General features: G+C 49.5%; 1 protein-coding gene across 3 annotated transcripts in view; it reads right to left on the reverse strand.

The window, feature by feature from the left end:
• The window catches only part of HUNK (hormonally up-regulated Neu-associated kinase), a 95,647-nt gene that overhangs the window by 54,764 nt on the left and 26,689 nt on the right, over positions 1 to 14,194 (reverse strand). For all 3 annotated transcript variants that reach the window (XM_032865437.1, XM_032865439.1, XM_032865438.1), the window contains exon 2: positions 1,016 to 1,308. In XM_032865437.1, the coding sequence (XP_032721328.1) occupies positions 1,016 to 1,308 (293 nt within the window). The remainder of the gene's footprint in view (positions 1 to 1,015; positions 1,309 to 14,194) is intronic.

Here is a 14,194-nt window from a genome sequence, read left to right on the forward strand (position 1 = left end):
CAAATGTCCACCAGCTGATGAACAGATACACAAACGGGGTCTCTCCATGCAATGGACTAGTACGCAGCCATAAAAAGGAGTGATAATCAATGAAACAGGACTCATAATTTTTCTCAACAACCCAGAGTGATTACTGATCATAACTTCAAGAACGAAGAACTACACATTTATTGGTGAAGTCCATGTTTCCTTGGGAGGAAAAGATGGCCACTTTTGAAAAAAAAATTTTTTTTCTCACTTCCTTTTCATACAGAACTAAAAATGGCAACATTGCCAAGAACGCTATCTCCTTTCCCTTCTCCTTGTGGAGCTCCTCCTCAGGAGGGAGCAGACCATTTCAAGAAAAAGTTTGATTTTCGGAAGCATTCGCAAGGTGGGTGTGGCTTATGGGAAAACCCCACCCTTGCAAGTGCAAGGTCACAATTTACACGCTGATTCAGTTCAGCTGAATAACACATCTATGGAGCGACTACCACAGGTAAAGCAAATATAATGAAAGCATCATCCTTAGCACGAGCCGAAAAACCATCTCATGCCATCGTAACACGGATTCTTCTTTCAGACTCCCGAGCAACTGGTCTCATTACTCTTTCCAAGTCAGAAGAGCAGCCAACACTCAACGTGGCTGTTACTACGTACCAAGCCTGCTTCCAAGCACTTCTCACATATTCACTCATAGCCTTCTCTGTTAACCCCTACGCCAGCCACAAGGTTGAGTATCATTATTATTCCCATTTTACAGAAGAAGAGACTGAGGTTCAGAGTGGCTACGTAACTTGCCCAGCGTCACACAACTGTGAAAGGGTAGAGCCAGGATGCAAACCCAGGCGCTCCGGCTCCTGATATCGCTCTCTTAACGCCACAACGGCATTAACCCAGCCCACAGGATCATTCCACGACGCATGCACAAGAACGGTAAAGCCCCGTGCAACCATTCGCCTCGCGCAGAGCACACGGAAGCGCTGTCCAGCCATTCAGCACAGAGTCGCGATCGCGAGCAGGGCAGGGCCCTCACCTGTGCACCACCCCAGCCCGGTGCAGGTGCTCCACGGCGGAGATGAGCTGCCTGATGTATCTTCGGGCTTCAGACTCCTCCAGACGTTTCTTCTCGTAGATCTTGTGCATCAGGTTGCCCCCAGGACACAGCTCCATGACCAGGTAGTAGCTATTCTCCGTCTCCAAGATATCGAGGAGCTGGGTGATGTTGGGATGACGGATCATCTGCTGAATCTGCCCTTCTCGCCGAAGGTTCTTGGTGACGTAAGTGTCCTTTTTGGCTCTCTTCTTGTCAATGACCTTTATGGCCACCTGAGGAGACACCGAGAACACGGCTATTGTCAGGCCCCGCAACCAGAGCTTGTTCCCTTCGCCATTCAAAAGAACCCCAGGGAGATACATAGCCACTCCTCTGTCCCAGGAGAAAAACCTGATTTAAAATGGCATCAAGGGGATGGGGCACCTGGGTGGCTCAGTCATTAAGCGTCTGCCTTCGGATCAGGTTATGATTGCCGGGTCCTGGGATCAAGCCCCGAATCGGGCTCCCTGCTCAGCGGGAAGCCTGCTTCTCCCACTTCCACTCCCCCTACTTCTGTTCCCTCTCTTGCTGTGTCTCTCACTCCGTCAAATAAATAAAAAAAATCTTTAACCTCATTCTCTTGGTGAGTTATGGTACAGGTTAGCTCTTGGCCCCCCATCAGGATCCCAGCTACCCACAGGACAGACCTCCTGGGTCACTGCCCAGCAATCGACACGTCACACACACAGACCCTCCAGCTTTGTATAAAGGCAGGGAAAGAGTGGGGGGATTTTGCCTTTTCCAGCCAAATCTGCACCCCTTCTCTTCGGCGGCATTCACCCCCCTGCTCACCGTGCCCTAAAACACACCACTGTTTTTGCCTTTTAAGACTTCGCTCATCTTGCTATGCGAACAGCCGCTGACATCATGGCGATTTCTTCTGCTGCGGGCTCCTCACCACCCTTCCTCTCTGCCCATGCCACCGATCGGGTTTATTTGGAACCATGCCTCCAGCACCCGGACACACCATCCCTGGGACCCCAACCACCCAAGGGACGTTCTCATGGAAGGCTTCTGAGTCACAGGGTGCGGGACCTGAAGAGTGGCCCTTCCACTTGTATTTATTGCCTTTTGTGTGATTATATTTTATAACTTTCATGATATACTCAATACATCAGTTCAGAGTTAGGACAGAGATCAAAAAATGAATGATTCATAGATGACTGATAGACAGTATTTGCAGTGAGGCGTTCACACATTATTTTCCTGACACAGGTTTGTGATTAAAATTAATTAAGTCGGGGCGCCTGGGTAGCTCAGTGGGTTAAGCCTCTGCCTTTGGCTCAGGTCATGATCTCACAGTCCTGGGATCGAGCCCCACATCGGGATCTCTGCTCAGCGGGGAGCCTGCTTCCCCCTCTGCCTGCTGCTCTGACTACTTGTGATTTCTCTCTGTCAAATAAATAAAATATCTTTAAAAATAATAATAATTAAGCCTTGGGGGCACCTGGGTGTCTCAGTTGGTTAAACATCTGCCTTTGGCTCAGGTCATGATCTCAGGATCCCGTGTTCAAGTCCCACATCAGGCTCCCTGCTCAGCGGGGAGTCTGCTTCTCCCTCTGCCCCTCCCCCCACTCATGCTCTCACATTCTCCCTCACTCACTATCTTTCAAATAAATAGGGAAAATCTTTAAAAATAATAAAATAATAATTAAATCTGGCCACAACTCACCTGGACTATGACATCAATTTCCTACCTCATTTCCCCAGTGCTTGCCTTGGCTCCCCTCGAAGTCACTCTATGCTCTGCCCTAAAATCATTGGGTCTGGAACTCCGATTTCTTGTGTAAATCTCTTCAGGACTTACCACTGCCTACAGGGCAAGGTCCACACTCCCTGTCCCGGCACTCAAGCTCTACCACCTGGGCCAACCCCGGCTGCCCTGGGCGGCCGGTCTCCTCTTTCTCCCAAACACACACCAGGTTACCCTCCAAGCTTGTGCTCATGCCACACACCCCCCACCCATCTGAACACTCCAGTCCTCGAGCCATTAACTCAAATCCCACCTCCCTCCCAGATGGTGCTTTCACTCCTTTTCCCTCGGGCCCACCACAGCCATCAGCTGGGATCCCCCTGAAAGCGCCCATCGCTTAAAGCAGGGACCACGCTCCTCCTCTCCATCACACACACTCTGCATAATCAGTAAGGGACCAACAGTTTACTACCTGAGCAAATCCTAAATATCTTAATTTATTATCTCTTCTGGAGAGCAGAGTCTCACTTTTTTTTTTTTTTAGTTTGTAATTGACATGCAACAGCACAGCAGTTTTGGGTATACGACATCCTGATTTGAGATGGTGTCGAGCCTACAAATGGATTACCATGATAAATTTGGTGAACATCTGTCACTACACATAGTTACAACTTCCGTGCTTGTGTGATATGAACCTTTCTGTCCTGTCTCAGCAACTTTCAGATACACAAGATGGTATCATTAACTAGAGTCATCGTGCCGTGTGTTATAACCCTAAGACTTACTTCTAACTGGAAGTTTGTGCCTTCTGAACCCCTTCATCCACTTTAATGGGGGATCTTCAGGTCCTTAATCCAAAGATATGACGAAGAGGGAACAATCAGCCAATGCACCACACAACCTGGGTGTCTGCTGTACCCCAGGTCAGCCTGGGGCTGAGTTTGTCCCCCCACAGCGGGTGAAGCTACACTGTGGCTGTGGTTTGGTCCCAAAGAGGTCAGGAAGTGCTAGACTAAAAGCTTTATAAACTATACTCATTTATGACCCCCCCCAAAAAGAAAAAAATATATAGATACACATACACACACGTGCAAACACATGCCTAGACACCCACAGACATCCACACCCACACATACACTCCTATGTGTGTGCACGTGAGTCCCCGTGTGTACGTATCCATGGTCTCCTGGGCGGGGGGGGGGGGGGGGGGGGGGGGGGGGAGAAAGGGTTGCTAAGAAGTACAATTAGAGTCTCTGCTTGAGTCTGTGTGGCAATGTTTTAAAAATTACACCCTCTGGCAATGAAATTCTTCAAAGTCCTATGAACAGACAATAGTCTAAAAGCCAGGCGGTAATACGATCTGCCCTTTTCAACAGAGCACACAATAATTATGAGGATAATTTATTTAGCTCTTCAATCGCCTGTCGTAGGTCACGTAAGGGCCACCCAAAGACTTTGGGTCCTACTCCCTGGAATGTGTGAATGTGGCCTTATTCGGAAAAGGCGAAGGATTTTGAGATGAGATTAATCGGGACTCTCTGAGTGGGACCTAAATGTCAGCTCAAGAGTCTTTATGAAATAGAGGGGTGGGGGGGGGGGCATAGATTTCGCACAAATACCCAGAGAAGCAGGATGTGGGAAGGAGGAGAGACACGGTGAAGGCTCACAAGCCAGGGTGCGCCTCCAAGTCAGAGCCATCAGAGGGAGCACGACCCTGGCAACACCTTGATTTTGGTCCAATGACATTGACTTTGGACTTCTGGCCTCCAGAATGGAAAGAGAATACATTTCCGTTCCTTTAAGCCACCACGTGTGCGGAGCTCTGTCTCGGCAGCTCCGGGAAACGAGTGCACCAGATGTGCCCCCTGTCACTGGGTACCTTGGTTCCCACCTTCTGCTGGCTCTGAGAGCCCCCGGTGAAGACCTCCAGCCCCCAGGTCACAGCACGAACGCCCCCTCTCCATTTCCAAGCACCACCCCGTCCCCAGGCTTTTTAATTCACCCACGATACTCATCCCCTCTGCCTTGATAATACTGAAAATGGAATGCCATTCTTGATTACAGCTTTCGGTTGTCATCTGTAACAACAGAAGTGGGAAACACTAAGCGGGGAAATTAAGGGAAAGGCAGTCAATGATCAGCAAATGGAGGGATCTAATTGAATTTGACAGTAATCAGAGATCTGCAGGCAGAGTAGATCTAACGCTGATTCTACCCGGTGGAAGCCTGGCATGCTGATGGGTCTGAAAAGAGAAACTGCTTGAGTCAGGAGAGTTTTAAAAAAGTTAAAATTAAACGGGTACAGACTCGCTGAAGACCAAAGCCAAGGACCCAACTGGAAGCAGTTGTTCGGGGAGGGCAGGACAGGGTTGTGGAGGGAGTGCGGAAGCCTGGACGGCATCCCGAGCACATCAAGAGAAAAAGTCTTGCTGTGGAAGGTGAAATCAAGGGTTCCAGATCTTCACCAGAGTCAAGTTGCAAAGTCTCCCAAAGTCTTACCAATGAATCCATTTTTAAAGATTGCCCTCAAGCTTCCAAGATGAGTCTCCGAGTCTTGAGGAGGGCGGGGGGGTGATGAGCAGAGAGAGAATAACACAGCTCCAGAGGACTCCAGATGAAACAAATTATTCACCAACTTCTCTCATTGAAGTAAGAAACTGCCTTTCTCACAACCTGGCAACTCCTAGCGTCCTCCCCACCCCACCCTCCTCCCACCAAAGAAGAAGAAGAAGGAGAAGGAGAAGAAGAAGAAGAAGAAGAAGAAGGAGAAGGAGAAATAGAAGAAGAAGAAGAAGAAGAAGAAGAAGAAGAAGAAGAAGAAGAAGAAGAAGAGGAAGAAGAGGAAGAAGAAGGAGAAGAAGAAGAAGAAGAAGGAGGAGAAGAAGGAGGAGAAGAAGAAGAAGAAAGGCCAACCAATGATGGATAAGATCAGCAAATTTAAATAGCTAAGCTCCTAAGAAATGAAAGGAAATTCCCCCAAGGCCAAAATAATGAGTATATCTACGATAACTGGGTGGCTACGGGGTGGGGAATAGAAGATACAGGAGAGGGGCGCCTGGGTGGCTTGTGGCGTGGTGGGTTAAACGTCCCACTCTTGGTTTGGGCTCAGGTCCTGATCTCAGGGTTGTGAGATGGGGATAGAGTCCCGAGTCAGGCTCCGCTCCCGGCAGAGTCTGCTTGACATTCTCCCTCCGGCTCCCTCTGCCCCTCCCGCTGTGTTCTCTATCTCTCTCTCTCTCTCTCTCTCTCTCTCTGAGATACGTAAATAAATGTTCGGGGGTGGGGAGATGCAGGCGAGAAGGGGTAACTGCAGGCGAGAAGAACTCGAGGATGCAAAGGAAGAGGTGGAGGAGTCCGCGGCATGGAGGGGTTGGAGCAACGCGGAGGGAAGGGGAGGAGCAACGTGGGGGAGGGGGAGGAGCAATGTGGGGAGGGGGAGGAGCAACGCGGGAAAAGGGGAGAAGCTCAAGTGCCTGGATCCCAATCCATCAGGAGAAAGATGAGTTGCAGAAAGGAATTCGTGCTTAACGGCCTGAATTAGGAGAAAAAATTCCAACACTGAATGAAGGAAACACAAAATCATCTGACCCCGTCATGACACAAGGTCGTTCCTAAAATAATGGGGACAAAGCACTTAGTACGATGTCAGGCACATGGCAAGTGCTCCTTAAATTGATGCTCTTATTCTCATTACCATGTTACTTTCACTGAAGCAGCCTACAGAGAGGGTGAAAAAGCACTCCGGCTTAGCTCAGCTAAGATTTAAAAAAAAAATGTGCGTTTCCGTCCCCAGCCGATTAAAAGACACCTGGCCCGCGTGTCGGTGTCCTGAACTCTCTGGAATGGAGTTGCTTTTAAATCCCAAGGCAGTGGTTTAATAGCAGCCTAGTCTCTCATCTTCTTTAAATATTGACTTTGTTGAGACCATCTACATAGGATCAGAGTTAACGGGATTTAAAATTCATCCCTTCATCCTCGATCCCCTTCCGCTGCCTTTAAAATTCATTCCTCTCAAGTGCGTCAAGAATCGTCAAGAATCGTAGATGTGGCTCATCTCTGAAAGGAAAAGCCAGATGCAAAATGGAGCTTCCAGAGGACTAAGAAAAAGAATGCTGACCTAAGACCTACTTCTCACCATCCCCAAAACACACACGCATGTTTTACCCTTCCGACAATGTGTGCTGTGGTTTCAAAAGTTTAGGTCTTTCCTTAATGTAAGCGCTTTCATGCCATGTTTTAAATAATCAGAAGGTATAGGGAGGAAGAGGCCATGACCAACAGAATTTTCTTATTACATGGAAATTAGCCGAAAAAGGAGCTTTCTTCCAGAATGTTTTGGTTTCTTTCTTTTTTTTTTTTTTGTTTCTTAAGATTTACTTATTTATGTATTTGAGACACAGAGAGAGCACACAGGCGCGTGAGTGGGGGAGAGGCAGAGGGAAAGGGAGGGAGAGAATCCTCAAGCAGACTGCTCGCTGATCGAGGAGGCTGATGTGGGGCTTGATCCCAGGACTCCCGAGATCATGACCTGAGCCAAAATCAGGAGCTGGGCGCTTAACGGACTGAGTCACCCAGGCGCCCACAGAATGCTTTGGTTTCTTAATGAATAATGTATGTGAAACTCAAATGACTCTTTTCTCCTTCAGCAAACATTTATTAAGCACCTGAAATAACACTTGACACTGTTCCAAATGCCAAGTGTATACTACGGAAGAGACCCAGATCTCCAGACCCTCTCGTGGTTCAGACCCTCTCGTGGAAAGAACTCAGATCCTTTGTCGTGGTTCAAGATTATCATCTGTTCTGGACTGAAGGGGGTCCTCCTGCTACAAAATGTGTGTATGGAAGCCAAACTCCCCAGGTGACTGTATTTGGAGAAAAGAGCCTTTAGGAGACATATAAGATTAAAGGCGAGGATAAGGGTGGGGCCCTAATCTGGTAGGACTGGTGTTCGTATGAGAAGAGGAAGAAATACCACCGATCTCTCTCTCTCTCTCTCTCTCTCTGTCTCTCTCTGCACATGCATAGCGGAAAGGTCGTAGGAGAAGCAGCAAGAGGACAGCCATCTACAAACAAGGAAGGAGGCCTCACCAGAAACCAACCCTACTGGACATCTAGCCTCCAGAGCTACAAGAAAATAAGTGTCTGTTGCTTACAACTTCAGTGTGTGGCTTGTAGTCAAGGCCACCCAGGCGGACCAAGAAATCATCCAAGTGTCAGAGAATTCTATGGGATTCCCTTATCCTGCAGAAGAATGAAAACCTAAGTTAAGAGCCAAAGGCTCATGTCCCTTCACCAATGGCTGGAGCCAGACCTGTTTCTTTCCTGATCTCACCTGCTTTCCACCCTCCAGCAGGTGACGGGGAGGCACAGCATGTCAGCTGGGCCTGCGGACTCTGAGGCCCTGGGGCCTTGATACCAGGGCCTGTCTCTGCCACTTGTTAGCCTGGACCTCTCTAAGCCTTAGCTTCCTTACTTTAAAAAAAATAATAAAAATTTAAAATGCAGGGAAGGATAATAGTGCATACCTCATAGGGATGCTGGAGAGAGAAACGAGGCCTCCCAGGAAGAGTGCTCAGCACCCAGAACATTCACGGAAGCCCTTAATAAGTGTTCACTGCTGGGAGCAGCATGTTTGTGCAAGAGGAGTGGACACAGAGCCAGGAAGGCCCGCCCCCAGGCTCCCAACCCCACCACTCCCTGTTGTCCTCACAGGCGGGTCTGGGGCCCTGAGAGCCCCCCAGTCAGGAGGTGAGAGCCGTCTCAAGCTTCCGCCCCAGGCCTCCTCCCTCCTTCCATGATGATGGGCTCATGCGCCACCCGCCAGGCTCTTCTCCGGGCTCCCCTACTTTATGACCGGTATGCTGGTAAGACCCAACGCCCATGTCATGTTCACACCTCTTTTCTGAGCTCTGTCTCCATCAACCCCTCTGGGCTGCCTCCCCAGTCCTGACCCCAAGCCCAGCCTGGAATTTGCTCCCAAAGGGCGGCCCTTCCCTGGCCGGGCCCCACTCCCTCCTGACCTCAGAGGACAGTTTACTTCTCCAGCCTGGACTGCCTCAGGTCACCGACACCTCCCCAGCTCTCACACCCACCACACATGCTTAACAGCTTGGGACACCTCACTGAGATCTCTAGGGTCTGGAGATTGCCTCTCTTTTGGGTCCCCCAGCTTCTAGCTCAGTGCGTGGCTCTTGGAGAGAAAGGAAGGGAGGGGGAGAAGGAAGGAAAGAAAGGAGAACAGAGGGTCCCCTCAGTCTGCCACAGGTGGTCAGTATGGTGGCTTCCTGGGCACCCCTGCTCCTGCCGTGGGTAGGTCTAACCACTCCAGCCCTCCTCATCTTTCACTACAAGACAGGCAGACCAAAATCCTTCCCTTTGACTGTGGAAATGCCACCTATGGATGAGTTTCAGCTTGTGCGGGATTATGAAGCAGAGACACAGACATGCCCTCTTCGAGAAAAGTCACCTTCCAGGAGAGGCTTCCCAAACCTGTCTGATTCCAGCTGCGCCCATGCCCTGTGCGCCCACCATGGCACTCACCATCCCTCACTCTACCCTGTGCTTTTACTGGGCTATAACGTGATGTCCCTACTTCTCAGCACAACATTCGCCCAGCTCCACACCCCCTGCGCAGACTCTGGGCCGGACCCCTCTCTGCTTTTTTCAAGCCTCATCCTTTTCCTAGAACTCTCTTCTTCTTAGAACCCCCTTCTTGGCACTAGCCCCACTGTCACCTCAAATGGTGGTTGCCCTTGTGTGCCCAGTGCCTGGCACAGTGTCAGGAACAGAGGAACTCAGGAAACAGGTACGAGAGCAAAGGCATGTGCAAGCTAAGGATAGTGGGAGACAAGGAGTGAAGACGGATGCCTACAGCCACCCCCTGTGTGCCCTGGGGACGCCACTTCAGGCTCAAAAGAAGGCACACAACTTAGACTAAATGTTAGTGGAAGCAGATCAGAGGACACTGCACAAAGGGTATCCCTGGCGGCCCTCTCTGGGCAAGTCAGAGAGAGAAAGAAATTTAGGATCACTGTCAAGCTAAAGGCAGTGAGCTGATGTCCCCTGCTCCCCACGCGTGGACTGAAACCATCCCGCCACCCCCCCCCCATAAAGCCGTTTCATGCTTCCCAAGCGTCTGGCTGAGTATAGGAGAAATCACTAGGGAGAGAGGCCCCATGACCAGAGTTAAAGGGTATGTCTGGGACCCCTGGCATTCCAGCGCAGAAGATCTGTCACTCTTCACCAGCCACTCCCGGGGTCACCTAAGTCCCTCTCAACGCCACATCTAATTCTGGACTGGGCATGGGCCGGGGAGCCTTTCTCCCTCCCAAACTGGTCTGACTCACCTGTCACCTTCTCGAGAGCAACTAATCGGGGGCTGGGGGGTGGATAGGAAAGCTCTCCAAAAGCAAGGACCAACCCCCATTTCTCCCAGAGGAAGAGCCAAGTGCTGACGATGCCCACAGCCCCCCACAGGCAGCCAGCTCGCCCCCTGACTCCATTGCCCTCTGGTCCCCCTCCCGTTCCTGCCGCTCACCTACTGCTTCCTTACCGCTCCTCGGATGTGACAGGAGTATCCCCCTGCTGACAGCTATAACCACCAAGCCCTTAATACAATCCCCTTACTCCTGCCTGCTCTCCCAGCTTAGCACTGGTTACTTCTTAAATCCTACACCGCCCGCTGATTGAGTGTGGGATCAGCCTGACCCTCGGATGCCCCAGCTCCGTCTTCACTGACACGCTCTCACCATCCAGAAGGGTCTCTGGCATACAGACAGCACTCCAGTATTCTTGAAGGAAGGAAGGAATGAGTACAGTGTGGTTGGAAGAAAAAGACTCTGGTAACTACATCAGAATCTGTAATAAGACTGAATTGTGTCTCCCCACCCAATTCATCTGTTAAAGACCTAACCCCTCCTTTTACTATTTGGCGACTAATTGGTCTTTAAACAGGGAATTACAAGTAAACAAGGAAATGGGGAGGGGGTCCCCTCATCCAAGAGGGCAGGTAGCCTTCCAAGGAGTGGAAGAGACACCAGGCGTTCACAGCGCAGAGAAAAGAAGGCAACCGTGTGCAAGGTAAGCACAGGGGTCTCAGGAGAAACCGCACCTGCCAACACCTTGACCTTGGACTTCCAGCCTCCAGAGCTGTAAGAAAATAAATGTCTGTGGTTTGAGCCACCCGTGAGGGCAGCTCTAGCAACCTAACGCAGAACGTTTACAAAAGTTATTAGCAGTAATTGAACGGCTTACCCTGTATCGCATTCTAACAATGAAGTCTGGATGAACAACGCTGGACGAAATGAATCAGGCAAGGGGGTGAGCTAGAGGGACTGTCCCTAAAGCCGGGAAGAAAATGACAAGGGCCTAAGGGCTCCGAGGCTCCAGGCTCCAGCCCGGGCTGATGCACAAGGGCTGAAAACTGGAGCGATTAGCATGACCCAGTGGGGAACTCTGAAAATAAACGGGTTTCACGCCTTCTTCCCAAGAAACGGTATGTGTCAACGCATCCGAGTGGAATGGGGGCCTGTGTGCAGGATACTCATTTTGCAGAAAGCAGAAAATATCCTTTGCTGGCTTTGTAATTAATTTCAAGGTTGCTCCGATTCACAGAGAGACGACGCTCGACCGCAAACACCCATCGCTGTCCATTACAGGGATCTGTTAATCGCTGCTAGGGACGCAGCCGAGCGCGACAGCTTCTGACCCCTGGTTCCCCGCCGGCCGCCCTCCCGCTGCTGCACACTAAAATCTGTCTTCTTGTAAATGAGGGGGAAAAGTTTCCTTCCCCAGTTTAAACAACAGAGCTCAATAGGACATGATTTGACAACAGTAACAGAACCCTGTGCCAGGTAAAGGCAAAGAGCTCAGCTCCCATGGATGGGGGTGGGGGGAGCCGGCTCGCAAGGCACGCCCACCCCGTGGACTTCTGAAACCAAGGTGCTGGGATTCTCTGTGCTGAGCTCCAGCTTCTGCTCAGAAAGCAAATCACATCCCGACACCCTAGAAATAGCTTGCTGGTGGGAAACCAGAAACTGATTCCTGCAAGGAGGGAAAAATGCAAACTAGAGAATTTTCAGACGGCAAGGTACACCGGTGGGGTCCTGTACCGAGGGCAGTAGCTACGCAAGCTGGAATTCTTAGCCAAAGCCCCTCTATGTAGACAGAATATGCCCGCCGCTTGGACATCAAAATCCACAGAAAAGTAACCCCAAACTCTGGTGCCCAGAGTTCTCCACAACTCGGGAATTTCCAGGAGAGAGAAAGTTCGGATTAAAACAGGTAATGCGGGGCGCCTGGGTGGCTCGGTGGATTAAGCCGCTGCCTTCGGTTCAGGTCATGATCTCAGAGTCCTGGGATCGAGCCCCACATCGGCCTCTCTGCTCAGCAGGGAGCCTGCTTCCTCCTGTCTCCCTCTGCCTGCCTCTCTGCCTACTTGTGATCTCTCTCTCTGTCAAATAAATAAATAAAATATTTTTAAAAAATAAATAAATAAAAATAAAACAGGTAATGCTAAAATCACTTCTCTTTGGCTTTGGAAAAGAGTCAAAAGGCCCAGCTTGGCAGCAGAAAACAAGTTTTTTTTTTACACCACAGAGACTTAATCTGGGTATTCCCCACCAGGCTTGGCTCCCAAAGTGCCAAATACATTGAATCCGTAAACACCTGGGTTAAAAAACTTAATACCCGGTTTTCTCCCAATGCGCTCTAACTCCGATCCCCCAGCAACCCCTTCCTGCTCCATATTCCTTCCAGTTTGGCCCTGGTTTTAATTACCCAGAATGTCACTTGGTGACATTGGAGAGGAAGCCACAAGTGACGTCATCTGAAAGCAAAGAGATGGATAAATCCACAGCAAAGTGGGCTGGTTAGGCAGGACCGCCCCTGGCCATCCATCACTATCAACGTGCTGAGAAGAGCAACTTCCCCACTGCCCAAGTGGACGGCCTGCACCCCACCCCGCTCTAGCCAGCCTCACCAAAAATCACAACCGTCCCTGTTCTTTCTGCTCCTACCCTGGAGGCCATCTCATCTCCACTCGTTGCCGGAGCCATTGACTCTTTTCCTTCTCCCTCCCTGGCAACCAGTCACCAACTCTCCTCCAGTAGCTTCCTTCCTTGACATGTCTATGGCTCTGGCGAGCCTTCTAAGGGCTTCCCTGCCCTCTGTCAGGTCTCCCCCTTTCTCCAAACTGAGGCATTAGAGTCTTCCTTCTAAGGATGGTTAAGATCCTCCTTTAAAATAAACCTGATTCCTTAATGAGAAATTTATTTATTTTCTTTTTTTTTTAAGATTTTATTTATGTATTTGACAGAGAGAGACACCGCGAGAGAGGAACACAGGTGGGGTAGTGTGAGAGGGAGAAGCAGGCTCCCTGCTGAGCAGGGAGCCAGATGTGGGGCTCGATCCCAGGACCCGGGAATCATGACCTGAGCTGAAGGCAGACGCTTAACAACTGAGCCACCCAGGTGCCCCCTTAAAGAGAAATTTAAAAAATCCTTCTCGATCTGGCACCAGCCCCCTGAACTTCTCCTCTGCTTCCCCCCCACCCCGAACATTTTATTCTGACTAGCTTCCATCCTATCAACTTTCACTGACCCAGCTGTTTTTTGGTCAAATATTTTCACATAAGAGTCACGGGGAGACTTACAGTCCTTAGGGTCTTGGTTGTTCTTTTTTTATTATTTCTTTCGCTAAGACGCCTGCCATAAAATAAACCATTACTAAGTATGTTCGTAACGGTTGTGCGGCCATCACCATCTTCCATCTCCAGAACACGGTTCATCTTGCAAACCTGAAACTCTGTCAATCTCTTCAACAAATGGTGTTGGGAGAACTGGATAGCTACATACAAAAGAAAACGAAACCGGACCACTTTCCTACACCGTACACAAAAATAAACTCCGAATGGATTAAGGACTTAAATGGGAGACCTAAAACCGTAAAGAGCCCCAGAAGAGAGCACAGGCAGTAATTTTTCTGACATCGGCCATAGCAACATTTTTCTAGATACATCTCCTGAGTTAACGGAAACAAAAGCAAAAATAAACTCTTAGGACTACATCAAAATATAATCTTCTGCTGAGCAAAGGAAACAATCAACAAAACCAAAAGACAATGTACTGCACGGGAGAACATATTTGCAAATGACAAATGATAAAGGGTTAGTATCCCAAATGTATAAAGAACTGATACAATTCAATGCCAGAAAAAACAAATAATCCAATTAAAACATGGGCAGAAGACGTGAACAGACATTTCTCCAAAGAAGACAACCATATGGCCAGCAGATACATGAAAAGATGCTCAAGGTCATTCATCATCAGGGCAATGCAAATCAAAACCCAAATGAGATTTCACCACATCCCTGTCAGAACAGCTAAAATTTAAAAAATGCAAGAAACAAAAAGTGTTGGTGAGGA

This window comes from Lontra canadensis, unplaced genomic scaffold, assembly GCF_010015895.1.
Source record: "Lontra canadensis isolate GAN:19392208 unplaced genomic scaffold, GSC_riverotter_1.0 scaffold29, whole genome shotgun sequence".
Lineage (NCBI taxonomy): Eukaryota > Metazoa > Chordata > Mammalia > Carnivora > Mustelidae > Lontra > Lontra canadensis.